This window comes from Platalea leucorodia (assembly GCF_965183815.1).
Source record: "Platalea leucorodia genome assembly, chromosome: 4".
Taxonomy (NCBI): domain Eukaryota; kingdom Metazoa; phylum Chordata; class Aves; order Pelecaniformes; family Threskiornithidae; genus Platalea; species Platalea leucorodia.
Window position 1 is genome coordinate 59,685,003 of NC_138826.1, and position 22,765 is coordinate 59,707,767.

General features: G+C 44.7%; 1 protein-coding gene across 1 annotated transcript in view; it reads left to right on the forward strand.

The window, feature by feature from the left end:
* The window catches only part of CACNA2D4 (calcium voltage-gated channel auxiliary subunit alpha2delta 4), a gene marked incomplete at both ends in the record, with an annotated part of 130,502 nt that overhangs the window by 23,945 nt on the left and 83,792 nt on the right, over positions 1 to 22,765 (forward strand). Inside the window, 8 exons of the mRNA XM_082310195.1 lie at positions 7,841 to 7,954; positions 9,031 to 9,109; positions 10,749 to 10,882; positions 12,650 to 12,667; positions 13,950 to 14,027; positions 15,357 to 15,437; positions 17,890 to 17,964; positions 19,389 to 19,475. Coding sequence (XP_082166321.1) covers positions 7,841 to 7,954; positions 9,031 to 9,109; positions 10,749 to 10,882; positions 12,650 to 12,667; positions 13,950 to 14,027; positions 15,357 to 15,437; positions 17,890 to 17,964; positions 19,389 to 19,475 — 666 coding nt within the window. The remainder of the gene's footprint in view (positions 1 to 7,840; positions 7,955 to 9,030; positions 9,110 to 10,748; positions 10,883 to 12,649; positions 12,668 to 13,949; positions 14,028 to 15,356; positions 15,438 to 17,889; positions 17,965 to 19,388; positions 19,476 to 22,765) is intronic.

Sequence of the window (22,765 nt, forward strand, 5' to 3'; positions counted from 1 at the left end):
ATGATGATGAAGATGTGAAAGATTATTCTCAGGCTTCAGATTTATTTCAATGTCACTTTGCTGAATATCAGTGCTTGGGGAAGAAATCATAGGTACTGGCGAATTAATCAGTCAGTCTGATCATGTCCTGTGATAAGAATCATAAATGATTCATTGCCTTATATGAACAATTGGGACTTCAGTAGCCTGGAGGTAAACATATGACTTAACTCTGTTTCTTAAGGAATGTTAACAAAAAAAGGACCAAGAACCAGCTGAACACCCCTACCTCCTCATGGCACTGTCTATAGTGGGGTTGGCTTAAAGATGCCAGTGCCTTTGGTGCTGACGAAAATACGTACGTGGCACGATGCTAGTGGCCGTAATGATGGCATTGATGTTAAAGGTAGTGTGCTAGAGGTATTGACACCCTGGGAAGGATTTTCTACTCTTTCTTATTTTACAAACTGAAAGTTTAAGTTTGTCCGCTATGGTAATGCGGTTCCTAATTCATGCCAGTGCAAGCATGATCAGAGTTGAACCCAGGAATGGTGGTAGCTGAGCTGACTTGTCAGTGGTAATAGAAGCATAATGGTGTTAATGGCAACCTGAGAAGAGTGTGGTGCAGCCTTGGCATTGCAGTAATAGGCTGGCAGCACTCCTAGTAATGGTTCAGCATCTTTGGAGGAAGGTAGTTCCTGAAAAGAACCAGGAAAGCAGTAATGATATAAACCTAGAACAATTACACGGACTAGATGCCTGATAGATTTATCGACATGTATCCTTGCACTTCATGACAAAATTAACTTTATCTTTAAAACCAAAGATCCAGAGCCTATATAGGCCTGTGTTGTATAAATCCAAATATTTATACAATTTTTCTACCAGAGGAAAAATGATTTCTTAATATCTAATGTAGCACTGGTTATGCACAGTGACAACAGGTTAAAGAAGCCCAATGCAATACAACTGCAGACTCTCTCAACAAGCACAGCTTTGAAGGTCTCAGTGGAGAATAATGGAGCATAACCCTAAAGAAAGTCTGCTTACCCCAGCTGAAATAGCAGCCAGTCATGCCAGGCACAGACACCAAAACTGGTCTGGTTCCACTAATGAGGAGACCTCGCACCTCCTTTCTGGCAGGCATGGCTCACCCATTAGACTAGGCAATCCTTGAGCCTCCAGGAGGCAGGACATTTATAAAACCCTGCATACTTTAAGCCAGGCATGCCCATGGGAAATAGAAGGTACATGGTGGAACAGCTGAGACAGAAAAAACTGTCCTCCGCTAACACAGCTGGACCAAAAATACATCCAGAGAGTGATGTCCATGCAGCCCAGTAGACTAATGTAACTCAACTGCAGTAATAGAGAAGAAACTCTTTGGCGAGTAGAGAAAATATTTTCCCTCTCTATTTGGCATCAAAAATGCAGTCAGCAGTTTAAGTAATCATCACTTATCTTGATCCTTGCTGATTCTCCCTTGGTTAAGGAGCTCAAAACAGCTCTGAGATTGCTCTTAGACAGTACAGCACCCAGCAGTGAAAAAACTTCTGACGTTATTCACTCACAAGGTGAGGTGCTGCTTCCCTCATGCCTTTCGTTATCACCTCAGATCTGGGGAGAGGGCAACTGACTGGGGCATTTGAGCATCTTTCCTTTGAGCATCTGCAGATGAGGAAAGGTGGCTGTTGTCTCAGTGACTGCTGGTGTCACACTTCTCTGCATCTTGGAAGCTGCTGTCCATGAAACAGGAGTTCAGAAACAGTAAATTCATTGTCAAAAAGAAAGGTGTGAAACAGGCCTATATACCTCTCCCTCCCAGCTTTCCTTTCCCACCCAGTAACACTGGTTGCAGCTTTCTTGCAGCATCATTCACTGGAGCATGGACCATGATTGCCTCCTCTTTAGCAAAATGGGACCTCAGTCCAAGGTCACTGAAGCCATCAGCTGGGAGCCTTGTTTGCAGCCAGCTGTGGGACAGCTGCACATGCAGCAGGAGGCCTGCAGGACCTCCTGCAAGTCACTCTGCAGCTTCATCCCACGATTTCTGTCTGCCGGGTGACATTCAGAAGAGACAGAGATTGTGTCTCAGTGCACACGCAGCAGCACCAGAGGCTGCACGTACATAGACGTGCAAGTGTAGAAACAGGCCTGTTGTCCTGCAGCAGCCTTCCTCAAACTGTAGCTTCCCTGGTAAGGGCTCATGTAGAGAGTGCCTTGATATCACCAGCTGGAGGATCCCAGGCTCTGCAAGTACCACAGCTTAAGACAAAAGGGTACTACTTGCCAAGTGCTCTTATGCTTTAAGGACTCTCTGAAATCTTCTCTTAGAGCTTCTTAGATCCGTATCAGTAACAGGGGAGGAAAAGGGTTTCCATTAGTGTGCCCTGAAACAAATCTATGCTGCTGCAGTCATGCAGGCAGGAGAAGGGGGAACTTCGGTGGAATTGGCCACCCCCTTCCTGTCAGACAAAATTCACATTCTCAGCTTGTAATCGTAGCCGTTCCTCACAGACTGTCCTGTTATTGTTCACAGGAGCATACGCAAGACAATGAAAATGAAAATTGCTACATCACACTGATGAAACAGGCTTTGCTGATTACAATAGACAACCAGTAATAATATCTGTAATGAAAGTGACTGCAAAATTTCCCTGGTAATTTTCCTCAGTCCAATTGCTCGTAGAATTAATAGCCCAGTAGAGACCTACTGAATGAGGTATGAGTAGCAGAGAGGGGCTGAAGAAGAGCACGATCTCTCACCGTCTTTGTTTTCCTCCATTATGTTCTGGGGTAAACAGGGCATATTTTAATCTGTGATGCAATTTGCAGAACAGCTTCAGAACTGTTAGCCAGAGCCTCCCCTGCCCCTCTCTGCCATGCTCAATAAACCACTTAAACTCTCTGTTTCAATTTAGCCACACACCAAGTGGTTTCGATAAAATATGTGTCCTAGGGAAACCATGGTCTTAAGCATACATTTATAAAGTGCTTCAAAATTCTCAGGCGTCAAGTGCTCTCTTTTGAGCTCCTTTCTTGGTTATCAAGTTTTAGTCTATCTTACTGCTATCTTCTCTTCTTTGTTTCAACAAGCTTGGCACGTCTTGTCTTCTCGCCCTTTTCCTGTAGGATTTATACCCCTTTGTTCTGGCTGCTGCTCTGCTCACGGCCGCTTCCAGGCAGGCTGCCTGCCTGCCCTGAAACACCATCCTCCCAACAGTATGTAAGTGCTGCAGCTGAGAGCTATCAAGTGCTAAGCAGAGCAGAATAATTACCTTTCTTGTTTTACACACCACAGTCCTCTTAACACAACGTAAGACAACAGCTACATTTCCTCAGACACTGTCATATAGTTAATTCAAAGCCAGCTGATCTGCCTCTGCGGTATTCCTTTCCAGCCAGTATTCAGCCTCCTGTTCGGTATTTGAGCCTCTGACTGTCCTTTCCAATGTACGTGAATTGGAAAGATGTTTATATATTTTTATAGACATGCCAACTATATGTGTGTACATACATTTATATATACATACACATACATATGCAAACACACCCCCCCTAATCCTAAGAGAGTCTCATATATATATTCATATATTTGTTACACATGAATCTTTTAGGCTTAGATAGTACAAAATCTGTGACTTTTATGGGTCCTCCTTTCTCAGGACCTGCTCAGAGTAAGTAGGTCTTTTGAAAGCTGATGTTTTTCTGACCCTGTGGAGGAAAAGAAACCCCAAGTTCTGTTCTCTGAGGCCACCTGGGAATGATGTCTCCTCCTGACACCAAGCTAGTTTAATGGTGCCTTGACTCACTGCTGAACTCAGAAATGACATAAATTTTGAGGTTAATTATGAGTAGGTCACTCCAAAATGGCTATAGGTGAAAAAATGGAGAAAACTGGTAACAAATGGGATTTCAGTGAGAGGTAAAATTTTGTGTAACTTGAGCAAACTGGTGTCATGAAAAGAAAGAACCCATCTGCTGACGTGAGTAATCAAAGGAGTTTGTGGCCTCTTATGCCCCACCTGTGTGCGGAAGAATTTAATTTGTGCACTCACAAGAGGACTGTGTTACTAATTTTTCTAGCGACATGCTAGATATTTAAGGACAATTCACCTATCTAGTTTCCTCCCTTCTTGTAACACATGTTTTCTGTTGATTCCCTCTTCGTCCTTTGGGATCTCATACAGTCCCAGTCAGGTCTCATCCCATGAGGCAAGCAGTTCAGCAACACCTTCTGCAATTCTTTCCCTTCCTGCTGAGCACAGATTATTCAAATGCTTTCAATTAACTTTTTCTTTAACCCTACCACTTTGTGACCCTGCCTGTAATTCATTCATTCTTTTCTTTGTTTCTTATCACTTTAGTGGGTAGCCTGCCATTACAATATTGTCCTTTTGATGATGAAGTATGGAGGCTATAAAGCATCTCTGCCTGACCATTTCCCTCTGGTTTTTATCATCTGGCGACATACTCTTTTTACTCCCTTTCTTGCTCCTTCTCTGAACATTTATAAATCTTTTCTTGATTCCACTCGCATTTTTATGGACCTGGATTCTGCAGCATATTTTTCAGGATATGCAAAGCTCAGGATTTCCTGTTTACCAGTTTATGACATTTTGCTTAATGCCATCTCTCGTTTCTTCTTCGCTGGTTTTCTGTTTCCTTCTCTACTGCTAATTTTCTACCCATGAGGCACTTTCCACTAAGTTTGAATTTTCAGTAATTCTGTAGGCCACTCTGGAGGCAGGTCTGCATAAGAATGGGGCAGGAGGAGACAGAGGGGGGCTGCTCAGTCATCTGGCCAGATGTGTATATAATCAGCATGCGTGCCAGCGCATCACTGAGCTATGCTGATGTTATATTGCTTCACTAGTAACTCTGCCAGGCTATAACTGAAAAATAAATGACAATGAGCAAACGAGAGTAAAAAAGACTATGACCCTGAATTAATTAGATCATGCCTGTTACTCCTGGCAATGTGACCAAAGTTATACAGGAGAATATGTAGCTCCGTGCCTCATTCACCGACCACAGCTCTAGCCCGCATCTCTTCAGACATCTGTTCTGTGGACATCTTGTTCCTCGTCTCCCCTTCTTTCACGCTTCTGAGACTTCAGTCAGGGCAGGGAATTATGCTCAGAGCTTGATGTGAATGCTGTCAGATCATTTGCCACAGCTGCAGCCAGCCACAAAAGGACCTAAAAATCAGGGATTACCTCTTGTTCAGTTGTTTTCTAAATCTGTCTTTTTAATCTCTATTTCTATGACACTGATGATCTCATTTTCCCTGTTGAAAATATCATCTACTCCTGTAATTAGGAGATTGCTGGTTCTGATACAAGATCTAATTTCTCAGTATCTCAGTATTATGAGGTCTGAAGTAAGCTACATGAATAGATGTCTTAAGTAGTTTGATGAAATGGTGGCCGACCTTCATTAAGCGTTAATTTAATAATTGTCTAAACAAAACATGTTGTAGATTACAACAGCCTGGAATAAGCTGCTTTTGTAACTACAAGGTTTGCATATCTGTGATCTGAACCTCATTCTGACAGCATCTCCCGCAGCATCGTAACCCTATGCCTCCCTAATGGACGCTCACACTAGCTATTCTCTCTGCTAATCTGCACACAGTTGATCTCTGTTCTAGGAATAGCTCACTTGAGACTCCTTCTCTTCTTCCTACCTGATGGTCTGCAGCAGAATCCCATGCGGCTGTCAACTGCTTTTCCCCTTTCGTTTGCACCTAAGAGCATCCTGTGCTTGTTCCGGTTGTGCACCTTCAGCCTTTGCCCTGAGTCTCCTTGCTGAGCAGGGGGCATGTGTGCTCTGACCCTTCCTGGAGCTCCAGTTGCCCTGTAGCTGGCACTGATGGTTTGGGGTTTTTTTTGTGGTATAATGTGTAGAAGATTTTTGGATCCCTGGAATTGTCAGACCTTGGGGACTCTGTAAAGAAAGACATGGGAGATCCCCACTGGCATGACCACAGCAACAGAGGTACAGTCTGTCTCCCCTCTGAGTGTGCTGCTCTGGTGATATGAAAGAGGAGGAGCACGCCCAACCACCTCATCCTGATTCAGTAATTCACATGGACGTTTTGCATGAGAACAGCTAGTTAGAAATTACCCTGTCACACCACCCTTCTCTCTCATGATCATCTGTACTGGTTCTGGTCAGTGATACAAGTAATGGGATTCTCATGAAACAGGGAGAGATGGGTTCATACGTGTGATCATTCAGAAGCTGTTGAATCCACGCTTACCGCAGTAGAGTAACAGGTACCTCAGTGGTATTAAGAGTAATGTTGAAGGAGGCAGGACTGATAACATAAATGGTGGTGGAAGGAGATGTTATGGTGATATTAGCACTGAACCTGGTAACTTCATAATAAGGGACAATCACAGAGGTAATTGTAGGAGTGGTGAAATGACTGGGGAAATCTGGACTTGGAGTTGGCTTCCAGGTATTGGTGGTCATGATGTTAATCTGTAGTGGAACCGCAGTACCATCCCTGTTAGTAAAGGCATTTGCCTTTTGTCCTAACATAGCATTACCAAACCAGAAGGGACTTGTGAATTGAACCCTAAAACATCTAAAAAGTCCCAGTTCACACACTGTGCTCTTATTCTCCCATCCAGTCCTTGCTTTTATTTTATGCAATTAGTCTTACCACTTGGATACCTTTTTCCTCACTTGTAAGATATAACTACCCTCTGCAGTTTAAGATTGCTGCTGTGTTTAGTATAACCTTAGTCACCCTTCAATTAGTCTCATGTAAGCTCTCCATCTCATGCTGTTGCCTCTCATTAATCTCTTGTACAGAGTTGTCATATCTTCCTCTTGCCATATTTTTTTACTCTGCAGCAGTTTTTGTATCCTCCTTTGTTGATTAGGCTTTTCCTAGCTCAGAGCGTAGAAGCGGTGAGATGCCGTGCAAGGAGAAGTGCATACTGACGCTGAGCTGGGAGCTGCAGCAAAGCAGCTGCTTGTTTTTGTGCCTTGATGGCCTCTGCTACCTCCTCTGGTGACTGCTAATTCAACACCTGGGTTGGTGCTGCATAAGGCACTTGGTTCGCTGGAGCTGGTGTAGCTGAGGGTGTGAGAGGCGAACACGGCTCTGCGTGCAGGAGCACTAGCTAAGCGGCATTGGAAGGCTGGTCTTCCTGGCTGAACAGGCAGGGTCTGGCTTGCCTGTAAGAGCACGCCTGTTCAACACCTCTCCGTGTGTCCTTGGGAGCACATCAACATTTGTACCAGAGTCCCAGCATACTTCCACTCTACCTCAAATATCACTTATGCACAGATAACAGATCATCTGTCATTACAGTGTATGGTCTTTCTATCTGGCACATTCATAACCTGTTTCAGCTCTGATGGCAGTAGCCTTCTCTTTTCGTGTGCTCCTGCCTTTCTCTGCTCTTTTTTGGCAGCTTGATGGATTTACCCTGAAATAATGAGTCTGATTTCCACCCTCCTCTCACATTTTCTGCCATAAAAAGTGACAGTTATTGCTGTCAAATCAGAATTGCAGTGTTTGCGGTCAGTCTGTAGTCGTTTTGCATAAACGAATGCGACTGTGCAAGATGCAAGGCAGCAGGGAATCACGCTCTTGCTCCACAGCACTTATTTTCTCCTTATTATTTTACTTCTGTAAAGCCTCCTGTGTCCACATGTGCTAGGAAGGGCTGTATAAATAAAAAAATTATACAAACACAGTCCTTATTTAAACAGAGCTCTTTCTGAGCACAGTGTGAGAGTTGCAAGAAGTCAGGATCTGGCCCATCGTGAATAAATATGCTGCCATTACACAGAAACGGCCTGTGCAGAGGTAACTAATGCTCTTCCTCTCTGTTTGTAGTTCAGAGATGCCGGTCAAGGAGGCTTGTGTAACCAAGCTATCATGCTGATCACAGATGGAGCAGTGGAGGATTATGAAGCTGTGTTTGAAAAATACAACTGGCCAGATCGGAAGGTTTGTCTGGGGAGTGATAAATAGAAAGGGCAAGGAAAGGTGCTATCCTGCTATGGTGGGAATAGAAGGGCGTGAGCCAGGACGACGAGCAGAGTGGAGCATTCACGTCCTCCACGTCCTCATGTCCAGCTGTGGACACAAAACAAAGCAGCCAGGCAGGAGCCTGCTGCGGTGATTTTAGAGGTGGTAGGATCACAAATGGATATCTGTGGGTCAGTGAAGATTATTTTTTTTTCATACGCTTCATTTTCTAAAGGTGTGGGCAATCAAAACATTCTCCTGATAAGATAAAGACCGAGCTGAGTATTTAAAAAAAAAAAAATTTTTTTGCAAAGAATTTTAATCCCATCCAGGACTGTTTATAATTAGTACCGTTTGGGAAAGGTTTGGCTATTACCAGCTCTTATGGTGGGCAGGGGAATGGCCCAGACAACCTTTCTAGGTGTCTTCCAGCCCTATTTACTTTGAGGTCTGTGATTACAGGCTTGTACTAGCAGAGCAGACTGAAAGTGGAATAAACCAGGGCTCATCCTAAACCCTCCTGATTTATTTGTTTATCTCATCCCAGCTAGCAGCAATGCACAAAGAGAGAGAAGCAGGCTACTGAAAGACCAGAGCATGGGGCTGTTAAAGCAGTTTATTTCAGGATTGGCTCTTTTGTTGTTGGTCAAACACAAGAGAAATGGTGAAGCTTTCTCTAAATGATTCATGCGGCCAGCTGTTCCTCTGGGTAAAGGATTCCTGTGAGCTATAAACCTCTCTGCATGTGGTTGCTGAGTGCCTGGCAGAGCTGCTATCATAAAATCAAACAGAATTTGCACTTCTGCCTTGTTATTCAGATGATCCCGGGTGCTACTTGGCTTTCTGGGCTTATTGTAATTGGAAATGAAGTTCCAGCCCACAAAATGCGAAACAAATGGAGCGAGAGGCTCCTGTCTCTGTGTGAAGGCAGAGCTATTGCTGTGCACCACAAACAGGCATTCACACCAGTGTATAGCAGGATGCCAAACCTCGGCCATTTGGATTCAGTAGTACATTACAGCCTAATTCTTCTATCTTTGCGTTCTTGTTCCCAGGTCCGGGTTTTCACTTACCTCATTGGACGGGAGGTCACTTTTGCCCCCAACGTGAAATGGATCGCCTGCAACAACAAAGGTGCTGTATGGGAATGGTTCCCCAGCCCCAATCACACACATCACACGTGGGCTGCAGGCACGGGGCCCTGGACCCCTCTGAAGCTTCCCCACTACAGCTGGGGCCCACGAGCCCTTGGCTGGAAGACGATCTAAGGAAAAAGCAGACCCTGCTAGTCCACGTGAAGCGTGCCTGTGTCCAACTAACGCAAGTCCTCTGTGCTGAGCCACCACATTTTCCTGTCACGGTGCCAAGGGACACTATGACCGAGATTCATGCTGGCTGTAGTCCACCTAAGTCCTTGTGCTTATTGTGTCCCAGATGCTGGCTTTTGACAATCTGTTTAAACCTCTGTCAGAAAGCCTGACATCTTTTGGCTGAGATGTGAAACGAACATCTCTTCTTTAAAGATTTTACAGCATTTTTCACAAGATCTGCTGGTTAACCCCTATATCCTGGCCAAATTCTTTGTGTGTCAGTGGTTTCACTGAGGTACCAGAATAGCTTGTTAATCCCAACCCAAAACCAATATTCTCTCTAGCTGGCATGAAATGCCATGAATGGGAAAATCCATTCAGAGCATGTGTGTCACCGCTATGCATTTGGGGCCAGTTAAATGTCCAGTTAGCCCTATAAGAGTCTGCAAGGGTAAAGGCGGGGCGGGGCAGGGAAAGTCTGCCCTGTTTGGGCATGACTTGGCTTCAGTGTGTCTGGAGACAGTGAGCAATGCTTGCTACACCAGTATCCTTCTTAAACAGGGAAAGGAAGGGAAGACTGAAGTTGGAGGCTGACTAGCTATAGGTATACCGACTCTCTTCCTGTCTGAGCAGTGGCTCCAGCAGACTATGAAATGCATGGGTGCATTTGCTACTGAAAATAATTGACAGACAAGAGTTGCTGGCCTGAAGAATGTGAGCTGTGAGCTGGGGAGGTTCAAGGCTCAAGTGTTCGTTTATTAGCACTGTGAATCACACGTAACATTTTTAGTTTTTGTTGGATGAAACAAAACCCTGGATTTCAGATCACATATTCAGCCATGAGATTAGTGACAGGGAATTCACGGTGCTGTTGGTTCACCATAAAATGTGAGAATGGATTCTCCTGAATAACCAAACAGAGAACAAAAATATGCTCTTTGCACTTGAATTCTCACTTACCAGACTTGAGCTCTGTGGAAGGCTCACTGATTTTGTTTCTTCTGTTTCAACACATTGTATAGCTCTTGTAGTCCTTGTTTTCAAGCATACTAAATCTGTTTCCACACCACAAAGCTTATCAGATCATGAGCCCTTTCACGTGGCAGTGTTTTCCTAGTGGTAACAAAAGTTTCCCATCTGACATACTCCATCCTATACTGAGTACGACCAATCAGTTCCATGTGGTGAGAAGAAAGACAAGAGTCCTCGTGACATTACACTCTGTTAGCATTTCTAACCAGTTAAGCAGCTAGTTTAGAGGACCTTTTGATAACTTGAAAACATTCTTCCCCTGTACTCCTTGTTGTAGTGTTAGACTGTTATGGGTCCATCTGCAGGGAGAAAGCTCTGGAAATAGGTAACTTAGTCTTTGACATCCAGTTTTCTAGCTTTGCACAGACACTCATTTTAAAATATGGAAGATGTGTTAGCAGAGTGATTCACACCTCTGTTTCTCCATGAAGGCTACTACACTCAGATCTCCACGCTGGCAGACGTCCAGGAGAACGTGATGGAGTACCTGCACGTGCTCAGCCGCCCCATGGTCATCAACCACGACCATGACATTATTTGGACTGAAGCCTACATGGACAGTGCGGTAAGGACCTACAGCACAAGTCTTCAGTCAGCAAACAGTAGGGCGTATGGGCCAAACTGGCAAAGGTGTTAGGCACCCAGCTAGTATGTTAGGCATACAACTTGTCCCAGCTTCGCATCTAAGTATCTTATGTGTATCAGAACCAAATAAAGTCCGGAAACTTATGTAAAACCAGGAGTTGGTTGATTGATTGATAGAAATTACTGGTCTCTGGCCCTGCTGAGACAGACAATATTTCTTTTCTGCTCACTCCTGGAGTTGAGATGTGTATGTAGACTCAGGTCTGAATCTGCAGTGATCCAGGAGCTCAGGACTAATCACACATGCACAGCATGACTTAAGTAGTGCTTCTGTGAAAGCAGGTTACCTTCTAAGGGATTATTCACAGGAAAGATTATTTACAGCTCAGGATACAGGTCGCAGAGATTTATCTCCTCCGGCCCAGTAGCTAAGTGCATACTGCTTGCTACTCAAAGATACAGATCTCAGTTTGGGAAGCAGGCTCACTCTTTCATCCCTTGGGCTAGCAAGAACTAACGTCACTGCAGTGGCCCTGTGAGTAAAGGACATATTGCAAAAAACCGGAGAGTCAGCACTCCCAACACCCCTTGCTTTGTCTCAGGCCTGCCCTACAGGAAGACTTAAGACATTTGGACCATGAGCAGGTGCTATTACAGTGTTGTGTTGCCAAGGCAGCTTTGAAATTCAAAGGAGTAAAGGGAAGGATAAAGGAGCAGACCACCACTGAAGGAGCCTTCCCCTGCACTTCCCCAAATAGATGTTCCTCAATCGTCAATTCCATCCCTTTCTACATTGCAGAAAGAGAAAGTTACAGTTCTTCTTTTGGGGCTCTCTGTACTTTCAGGGAGATAAAGTGGGGGTTTTTTTCCTACACTGGACTCTTCACCCCAGAGAAGCATCTGCATAAGTGTGACAGTTAGAGCTGACCAGTAGTCAGATTCCCCTCTTCCAGAAACAAACCTGAGGTCTCAGGACTATTTATCCTATCCGAGGGGAAAAATCTTGTAGAAACATTGATAATGTTTCCATACACAATCCCACTGTGGGACTGAAATTATTAGCCCAGGTCTGGCCAGCAGCAGCTTTAGGCTGTCTGCCACAGCCCTGGGGAGCACCCACAGTCTTCAGGTTTAAGATCCGTGGTGAGAAACCCAAACACACTGAGTTGGAGTAAAACTAGGGATACTGAGCTTAGCTTTGTAGCAGGAAACATGGAAGTCCAGGTCACACATGGCAGTGCTTGACGCTGTGTTCAGAGTCAAGACCACACAAACCCCAAGAAATACCTCCAAGGCAGCCAGGCTTGCACCATCATGGTGCGTAGGTGCTGTGCTCTCACGGGAAGAGCCTGTCCCTCACCTCTGTGCTGTGGCTGGCCACTGCGGCTGCAGCTGTGGCACACTAGCTCTGTGAGGGTGACGTGGGGATGTCTTCTGTTGCAGGAGCTGTGCCAAGTGAGAGCTGGGAACATGGTACTTGAGTGTGCTAAGCAAAACCTCCAGAAACGCTACTAGCTACCCAACAAGTTTATTCTAATAGCAGGCATGCCACCCCTGGCACCAGTGTATGGTGTCATGCTTCCCAAGGCAGCCACAGGGATTTGTTTGCTGCACTTTTTTTGCTGCACCTCTTTTCTTACCTCTTGGCTTGGCTTGCCATTCACTTCCTCTGCCCCAGCCTCTCCCATCTTTGATTCATTCCTCCATTCATGTATTCATTCATCTGTTCATCAATGTTTCTCACTAGCTGCCACAGTCTGAGGAGGTAAATGCACCCCTGTGTTTTGCGAGCGTGCTGTTTCCCTTGTGCCAGTTGGTGTGTCAGTGCCAGCACTCACAGCCACAGCTGGCCTGTACATCTGGAGGGGGGTGGGGGCTGCAGCACTGAAGGAGCCCTCTTGCACTGGCAAGAAGAGGAGAGGAAATGCTGGATGTACTGGAGAGCTGTGCTGTGCTGTTGGTTCAGACTAGGTAGGGGTGTCTGTGTTGTGCTGTAGTTTAGTTCACTGGATCTCTTTTTCCATATGTCCAGTAAGTGCTGGAGAAATTTACTTGCTGTGTGTTGGTGTGTGTGTTGCTGTGAATGAGAAGTTTCCACACAGAATCACCCAGACCAGTAACTGAAGATACCAAGCTCAAATCTCCATCAAGCAACTGCATAATTATTGACTGGCTCCTTTATGGCTCCTAGCATGTACAGTAATGGAGACAGGAGGTCATTTCTTGCCTTGCTACTTACTTGACTAAATGAGAGATAGAAGGGGGATGCTACTGGCATGGAGGGATTAGGTCCTTTTGATAGCTAGGCATGTTTGGGAGACTCCTTTGCATGTGCCTTGCCTGTTTTACCTCCTTTCGTGTGTGTTTTTTAGAGCATCTGTCTTCTGCAGTACTGGGAGCATCTGTTACCCCGTTACACGTGCATGTCCTGTATCCCCTGCAGAGATAGCTCACCATGTTGTATCTGTTTGGATCATGATTTTGTCTCTGTTTTTCCTAAGCTTAGGTGCTTGAGTAACAAGTATATATAAGCAGGCTCTGTGTGTATTTGTGCCTTTTAAATATTTGCCTGTGGCGTTTCTCATTTGTGGTGTTCATGTGTTTGCAATATAGATGATAACTTGTTTGTGATTTTGCTCATATTTGTGTTGCTTTTCTCTATTCTGTGCTCCTTGTGTTGGTGGTTTTTACACTTGTTGCATAAGTGCTCATGTCTGCACTCCCAATGTGTGGTGGGTATAAATTGTGCCACCACTTCTACAGGTTCCTGTCTCTTCATTAAAACAGCTCTTTAATTTCTCCTGCTTCAACACATTTCACTGGCTTTCATCCCATCCTCATCACCCCACACGAGCAAGCATCCATCCCACGATCCTCTTGGATACAGAGTATTGAAAAGTGCTGCCATCTGTTTTTAGAGGGGAGTGGGAGGCAAGGAGGTGGCTAATTGTAATCAGCATCTGGGGTCCTTGGGAATTCCAGTGCCTTGCGTTCGGGTTATCTGCGGTATTGCATTTGCTAACACACGGCTCGTTGTTCTGTGGCAGCTCTTTGCATCTCAGGCTCAAAGTCTGTTGCTCATGACAACAGTGGCTATGCCAGTCTTCAGCAAAAAGAACGAGACGGTGAGTGCAATGCGGGCTTTGCTCTCCTTCCAGCCAGCAGAGATGAAAGGATGCAGTGGACCTTTGCAGGGTTTTAAAGCCAATGGGTCTCTGAAAGAAGAGCTGGCCATTAGGGACTGCAGTAGACCTCCAGCAGGATGTGTGGCTGATAATTTATCTGACAAAACGATAGTCTGTCATTTCCTCTGAATGCTATTTCTTCAAAATACCCCTTAAATATGACACTTCTCCCTGTTTTATCCCTTCCATTTCCAAACCTAGCCTAGTTCACAGATGCATAAAGTTTCAGGCTGGAAGAGATCACTACCTTGTCTACTCTGTGCATTTTATTGCAGACCTTTACGTTTCATGTAGACAGTCCTTCATGAGCCCAATAACCTGTGTTTGGCAAAAATGTCATTGAAGAAAGGCATCCAGCCCTGAGGTCTCCATCGTGGTTTCTCACTCTCTGTTAAAAACTGGTGTCTAAATTCCACTTTCAATTTGTCTGGCCTCACCTTCCTGTCATAACATCTTTCTCTGCTAGATTAAAAAGCCTATATACCCTTTGGTATCTCCTCCTGGGAAGCATCTTCTACATTGCAATAAAGTCAAACCTGTCTATCTTTTGATAAGATAAAAAGGTTGAACAATTTAGGTGTCTTTGATAAGGGCATTTCCTCTGGGTTTTGAAACCCTTTAGACACTCTTTTCTAGACCATTTCTAGTTTCTCAGTATCCTTTTTAAAGTGGTGGACGGTACCTTACCATTGTGTTCAAGGGATAAACTCTTCATCCAGATCCTACAAACAATTGTCCTCATTCTCCACCTAAGGCTGGCCTTAACCTGTATTAGCACAGCACTGCAGTGCGAGCCTGTGTATCATTTTTCCATCGTGCTCCCCAAATGGTTATTAAACAACCAGTTCCCCATTTCATGGGGATTTCCTGCATTCCTTTTTCCTAGGTTAACAATTTTGCATTTGACATTTGGTTTAGTTGGCCCAAGTTATCAACCGATCCATGCTGTTCTGCATGATTGCCTTGCCGTTACTGTTATTTACACATACTGAATGCAGGATTTTGCCCTCAAAACTTCTTGTCATGATTTTGTGTTACTTCTGAATCATAGTCAAAATGCTGACTAGTATTGGGTACAAATGCTTCTCTCCATAAACACTGGAGCAACCCCTTGAGACTTTTTGAGGCATGTTAGTTGGTTTTGAATGAATATATTCATATAAGCCTAGAGAGAACATGTGAGAGACTAGTAGGAAGGCAATAATGTGTATTCAGGTAGAGAGCTACCAAAGTTTGGCTTCTGAAAATGGATTCTCCTTTGTTTTTAAGCGATCTCATGGAATTCTCCTGGGTGTGGTGGGCTCTGATGTACCCCTGAGGGAGTTGTTAAAACTTGCTCCACGGTATAAGGTAAGACTGAGATAATGCAATTTGTTAATTTGCACAGCAAAGCCACTAGTCATTCTTCCATGGGCATGACTGAAAAATCATTCCTCTGCCTGTAGGAAGAACTATGAGCATAAAGCAAAAGAGGCTGGATGCGGTGATGTGTGGTTTCTATATAGCACATGGGAAGTCATTCACTACTAGAAGCTCTCAGGCTGCTTCAGAAACACAAGGACTGGATGATCCAGTAGACTGGCAACAGGTCATGGAGCCTTTGCATATTGATGGTCACCCATCTAGATCCCTCAGAGATGATACGGATCTGACAGCCTGTCTCAGAAGTTTTAAAGTTTTATATCCAGTTCCCAGTGGACAAAAGCTGCCATGCCAGCTGGCAAAAAAAAAAGACTAGTTTCACTGTTAATATTCTTAGCAGAAGAACTGAGGACTGAATGGACTACGGAGAGCCAACTTTTCTGTCATGCCTAGAGGTTCCTTTCTCCAGATCAGCATGAAGATTTCTTGGCAGGACAGTGTACAGGAAGTTGGCTCTCACTCGCTTGTGCTGTACCTAGAGAGAGTATTTGCCCTCCAGAATTGTTAGTCCAACAACTTTTCATTAGCTCTACGTTCAGTATATCTAAAAAAAATATGTTCATCCATAGGAAACCCCCCACAGAGATGCACTGTTTAGTTTGGTTTCTGCTGTAAATTCTGTGCGGTGACCTTTGGTTCAGTTTGCACATCAGGAAACAGCAAGCACATCTGAGGATCATCACGAAATCAGGCAACTTGAGCCATCATTTCAAGTTTTCAGTTGCTCTTAAATAACTATCAGACAACTACTAGCAGTTAGGCAGTTGTCCAAAATCTGATTGCTGAAGCCTCACAGGACTGAAAGTGCTGTCAGAAGCTATGAATTTGTGTGGCACTTCCAGACATAGATGCAGGGCAGACCATTCACGTGAAGCTGTAGGAAATGATCCTTCAGGCCACCCAGGAACGATGAGTGTCGGGGTGCATGCACTCAGCATGCAAAAGCTAGCTGGTTCAAGTCTGGGGGAACCTTATCCAGGAGCTTCAATTTTTATACACATTTATTTTCTCTATAAGACTAATACCTTTTCATCTTCCTCCCTCCATGTCACTCAAAGGCCATGTATCACAATAATCTTTCTTCTGGGCCAAGGAGGGACACTGGTCTTTCCTCCAAGCAGTGCCAGGGAAGGAGGGAAAATTATCTGAAGGATTTCTTTATATCAGAGGCAGGACATGACTTCCCAGAAGCTCTTCCAACTCCAGACCAGTTTGGAAACCTAGGATCCTCAACTTGAATCCCCTGGCATACAGGTTACAAAGGACCAGTTCCAGAGTTATAGCCCTTGAGAGCTCATGCATTTATGATCGCACTTACTGGGCTGGGAAATTTCAGCTTTAATAGGCCAACAAAGAAGTTTGCTGTAGTCCTGATCCAATGTCTTGGATTCATTCTTGCCACGCTGAGCTGAGCTCAGTGTGCTTTGCAAAAAACTGTTTCATGTAGAAAGAGTCCAAAGTTTTGATCAGGGATGTGTGAAATACAGAATTCATTCCCTCCAAAAAGGCACAGACGGATTGTAAATGACTTACCTCCTCCCTTCCCTGTTGTTATCCCTCCAGGATTGTCTCTATAGGAATATAAAGTTGCAACATTTTTTTGAAGATAGAAACCTTACCCATTCTTGTTTTCCTTGAGACACCTCTTGTTTTGGCAAGTGCAGGCTATCAGTGGGTTTTTAGCAACTCAGGGTTTAGCTGGAATTTGTATTATATACGGGCTTGATCCAAGTAATTGCTCTCTCTGAAATCTCTTGCAGATCAGGTCAGCCAGCGTCAGCTCTTGTTAGATTATGCTATTCCTTAAAAAGCGTTTTAAGACTACAGGCTCGTACAATTGGCCTAGGCTAGGTCTGGTCTTGCCAATACTGAAACATAATGCAGAGCTCCTCTGAAGACCTCCCGGGTTTCCAGGGAAGCCATCTGTGAGACTCATACTCACTTGTTCATTCGCTGCTATGCATATGTAGTGATGGGCATACGGGCCTGTCACCGCTGTTTCTGTACCGTTTATGACATTCCCCAATGTTGCCCATTTTATGTGCAGTACTGCTGTGCCTGCTGTGGAGAGCTTATTCTGCCTGTGGGTGGTAATTGTCCACGAGGACAATCAGACTCTAGGAGGGCATCTTTTTCTGACTGTGCAAACAAATCAACTACCTGCCCATCCTTTTGTGCATCCAAGCATAGTCAGCCTGCTCAGACAGAGCCTCCAGAGATCCGGAGATAAATGGTTTGGGATCGACCCTATTTTCTGCTGGTCAATACCTTTAAAAGGAAAATATTTCTGAATATTGGTGGTGCCAGGGTATCAGTGGCACCCATTACACAGCAGTGTTTCTACCTAAAGCACTAATTATTCTAATGCCTCTTTCTCCAGTTGGGTGTCCATGGATATGCCTTTCTGAACACCAACAACGGCTACATCCTTTCACACCCAGACCTCCGTCCTTTGGTATGTATAGCTGTGAATTTGAGAACCTTTGCTTACTTGGAAACAGTGGCTTTCAGGGATGCTCCTGATTTCTTGTATTCTATTGAGTAATGAAGACTACCAGGCTCTGACATACAGGCACCCAGGAGCACAAGGGCCAGATAAACCAATTCCACGTGCATAGATGTATATATGCACACACGTGTACGAAGTGTAAGGTACCCTGCCTGTCTATTCTCCATAAGAGCGCATGTGAGGGCTGTATTTTTGTGCACTTGCTGTACTGTGGGTGCATGTGTGTCTGTGTCCATGCAAGGTTTCACTGCCGGGCTGAAGAAACAATTCCCCTCGCTCAGGCATATCTCCTACAAGAAGATTCAGCATGAGTAGCACCCCAGTAATAGCTACCCAGCGGCTGTAGTGTTGGACATTTTGGTAATCTGAGGCTAGCAGGGTCCAGTACCACAAATCTTAGTAACATGTTAAGTCAGAGACAATTTAGAGCCCAGCAGGCTGCAAAGAGCTTCTGGGATTTGAGGTAGCAGACACAAGGACAACGTTTCTCCCTCACGGTGCCACCTGGAGCTCCAGACCGTGCATCTGTCTGCAGAAACACAGCTGGCCTCATTACTCAGCTAGATACCCAGGCACACAATGATTTTACATTTCATACACATGCCTGTTGGCACAAATCCACCTGCACGCAGCTATAAGCGTTAGTGTGGTTACTGGCAAGGGAAAGTGCCACCACAAGGCTTCACAGCAGCTGTCTTCAAAAAGACCGCTTTGCACAGGGAGACCACAGGCATAGGTAGTTACTTCGCTAGGTGAAGAGAAGGGACACATCGCGTTTCCAGGATGGGGCAAGGCAAAGCTAGGCAAGGGCACTGCTTTATCCTCCATCTGAAATTGGCCTCTCTTAGTCTGCTTCACACCTTTTCCTTCACCTGGAAGATTGCAGGGAACTAGATCTCTTGCATCAGCTAGCCCTAGGTGAAAAGCCTACCTTTCTGTCAGTGGAGCCAAAGCCTAATTCCCATCAGAAAAGATCTCCTGCTGGTATTATAGTATCAATGGGATTACCCTCTTAGCTGTGGGGAAAAAACTGGTTTCCTGGAGGCATGTGTATTGTTCTGATCTATTTAGAAGAATATTCTCACAAAGGAGGCTGTAGCCTTTATCTGCAAGTTTACCTGTGTTCCTGCTTGTCCCTTGCTCCTGGAACAGCCTCTCCCACTTGAACTGCATAAAGAAATACATGGCACGGGACCGAGACACCCATGGGCACTTGCACCCAAACACTGCCTTCCCAGTCAGAGAATAAATGAGACACCTCTATTTTTCAAATTAGATGATATAAACTTTTAAAGGGATAGTTTAGGAAGTTATCTAGCCACTTACTGGAGTATTTTTCTTTTTTTTTTTTTCCCGTTAATAAATGTCAGTATAAAGAAGGAAAGAAACTGAAGCCTAAGCCAAACTACAACAGTGTAGATCTCTCAGAAGTGGAATGGGAAGACCAGGATGAAATAGTGAGTATCAGAAAGTGAATTTAGCCTTTTTTGTAGCTCTTTCTTTCTATTATTTTGTGTTCTTGTATGGAAGGGGTGGGGGAGCAGCCGGCACTCCTGTTTTTTTCTGTGCTGGACTGGCCCTGACTAAGAGGGTCTACAGGAGGACAAGAATGATGCTCCCCCACAAATGCTTGTCTTCTTTCGCAGTATGAGTTCTCCTTCTCATGGAACAGGGAGGGAAAGCGCTGGCAGGAGGAAGGAAGCACTTTGGAGGGTGCTCCAGGGAGCCAGTCTGTGTGTACATGGCCCAAATGCTGCCTTAATACAAAGCCAAGACAGCTTAGGAGTACGGCGGTGTCCCATGATGATACCCATACATGTAGTATGTGAGATATAGCTGAAGCCCCTCAACTAATGAGATCTGCAACAAGGAAGAAAGTGCATTCAAAAAGAGGCTAAAGCTTGCAGTCACTATTAATAATAGACAAAGAGAATAAGGGACTTAGACACTTGAGAAAAACAAGTCTCCAGAAACCACCGTATTGCACAGGTGTGGAGGTACTGAAAACAATGGCTGACCAGAAGGAAAAGATTAGAAGATACCTTTTCTACTGTCTTTCGAGCAAAATTATTAAAAAGTGGTAAACAAGAAACATCATGCACCTTAATGGCTGCACATTGCCACATTGCATGACTAGGAACCCAGAGATAATGAGAAGGTGGAGAGGTTCCTCTGTAGGTGGTTTTCTTTTACTCAGAAGAATTAGGAGAGAATAGATACTTAAGTTACTAAGATAAGAACTGAATTTGGAGTAAGATAGAATTAGCTGTGGGACACATGCTTCTGGATTACAGGGGAGACTGCTGAGATAAACGGATCTGATGCTATAGATATCCACTTAAACAGGTAGGACAACTGAACTGCCCAGCAAGAGGATCAAAGTAGCTGCTGTCGCTAGTGCAGGCCAAGTACAAAGGGCTCTGCTCCCATTGTAGTTTTCTCTCTCACTGGAGCCACTTTTAGAGCTGCTTCTCTTTACCCAGTTTGCTATTTTACAAAAAAAACAACAACAACAACAAAAAAAAAAAATCGAGGAAATGAGAGGAATTCGCTTTGTTGTCATATTTATTTGGCTAGCAGCTTCCTGTGTGACCAAATAACATTGATACCTGAATGCAAATATGATGCAAAGTGTAAGGCTTCTGTCCGTAGGCAATCAGAGTAAAACTATCCAGTGAAAAAAAAAAAGTCAAAAGAGGTATGAAAAACAAAGACACTTTGTGTTCCTGTACTGCATCTTCCAGAAGAGAGAAAGGTTGCAGTCACCGAGGGTACAGAGACATTCAGTGACACGAACGATATCTGCAGTGTGACTTCAGCAAGTCTAGAGACTCTCAAGATACACCCACTGCAGCAGAAAGCTGCCAACATTTCAACACTCAGATTTGCAGCTATGGTATTAGATCAATGACAGACTCAACATCGGTTGCAGTATAATCTCAGCAACACTGATAAGCAGCAAATTCAGACTGGAAAAATATGCCCAAGTGCTAATGATGTGTAATACAGCCAGCTGCTAAAAAGAAATGTAGGGGAGGGAAGATGGCACTGTCTGGAAAATCCCAATTGATGCACAATAGTACTATCTGCAGCAAGGAAGTCTGGGCTTGCTCGTAAAGCAACACAGGGATATTTTCAGTGTGAGGGGGAAAGGGATTCTCGGTTGAGGGATCCTGCCCAGCAGCTGTCACCCAAACATTTTCTTCAGCCTTGACAGAACCACTGAAGAAGAAATTAGCCTGCAAGGATGTTGAAACCGAGTGGCAAAACACCTAGATGTTGTGAGACCCCTCAGGTAAACTGTATGTCTGTGTTGGTTTGAAACTACACAAGCAGAGAGGGAAAAGGACTCAGCAGCACTCGCTGCCAGTGATGGGGACGGCAGAGACTCATTGCCCTGGAGCAGCAGAGTTTGCCGTTTGGGGTGTGGGAACGAGTGCTCCAGCATGCACCAGACCACCCCTCCGTCCAAACTCTGCTACATACTTTTCAGACTTGAGGCCAGCTCTTGCCAGAAGTGTCCTGCCTGAAAAAGACCAAGCATTATGGAGCCTCCCAGACACTAGGACAGTGCAGGAAAAGCTATTGAGGAAGAAGCAGCAAGCCAGGATTGTGGCACCAACGTACGGCCGCTGTCACCTGGGGGCTGGGCACAGGAGAAGTAGCCTGCGTGCAGACCAGCTGGAGCTGAGGAGATCCAAGGAGATCTCAGATATCCACTGATTTACTTCTCCACTGCCTTATGGGGCAACAAGAGATGCCTGACATTCAAGAACATGTGGATGAAGCAACAATATCTGAACTAAACCCAGAACGCATAGAAAATGCTGCAGGCTGTCAGACCAGAACAGAGAGTATGCCGTGGCTCTGGCAGGAGGTCAAATGCTCTTAGCCATAAAGGAGTAATAGTACCAGTCAGTGTTTTGATTTCCAAGGCATGGGCCTTGGGAAACACAAGCTTTATATTCTAGGTCTGTAAATAACCCACATCAAACAGCCACAATAAACAGAACTGTGGCCTTGTAAAGCAAATGTTGTTGAGACTGGCCAGCACCTGAATGGAGGCCTGTCTCTGGAAGTAAGGAAGCAATTTGTGTGAATGAATAAGTTACTTCCCACCTTTTTTTTCTATCCAGGCTGAAGCAATAGGCTGATATGCTCTGGCAGGCTGGATATAAAGTTAAAGCCTCTGCACTTGTGGAAAAATTCCCTGGCTCTTTCTTGCAAGAGGCTGAGAGTCACTGTGAAAATTACATTTTGCCTTTGGAGCCTGGATTGAATAAAGTGGTCTTCTCGCTGCCTACCCTGCTATCATACAGTCTTGCTTTGCTGTCTTAAGCAGCTGCTTTGCTGCACCTCAGAAGTGGTGCTGAATACAGCCTATAATTCATAAATCAGTTTAAAAAATGTCCAAGATCTTTGGAATCAGTCTGGGGGAGTTAGTGGGTTTCTCAGGTGTCTCCTCTTCCAGGCTTTCAAAGCACCATGCTAATGACTTTCGGGCTGTCAAACCGTGAAGTCTGAAACTTGGACTGGCAATTTCATAGCTTCCAGATCCTTTCCTTTCACTAAAAAGACATATCAACAGGCTTTCAGCATAAGCCATTATTATTCTGTGTCACTTATCAGCTTGACTGAACAAGGATCCTGACCACTGAGAACAGGTTCTTAGTTCAAAAGAAGCAAGAAAGAGCTGTGGGGGGAAAAAAAAAACAGTCACTCTTTTCTGCCAGCCCCTTTTCGCTAA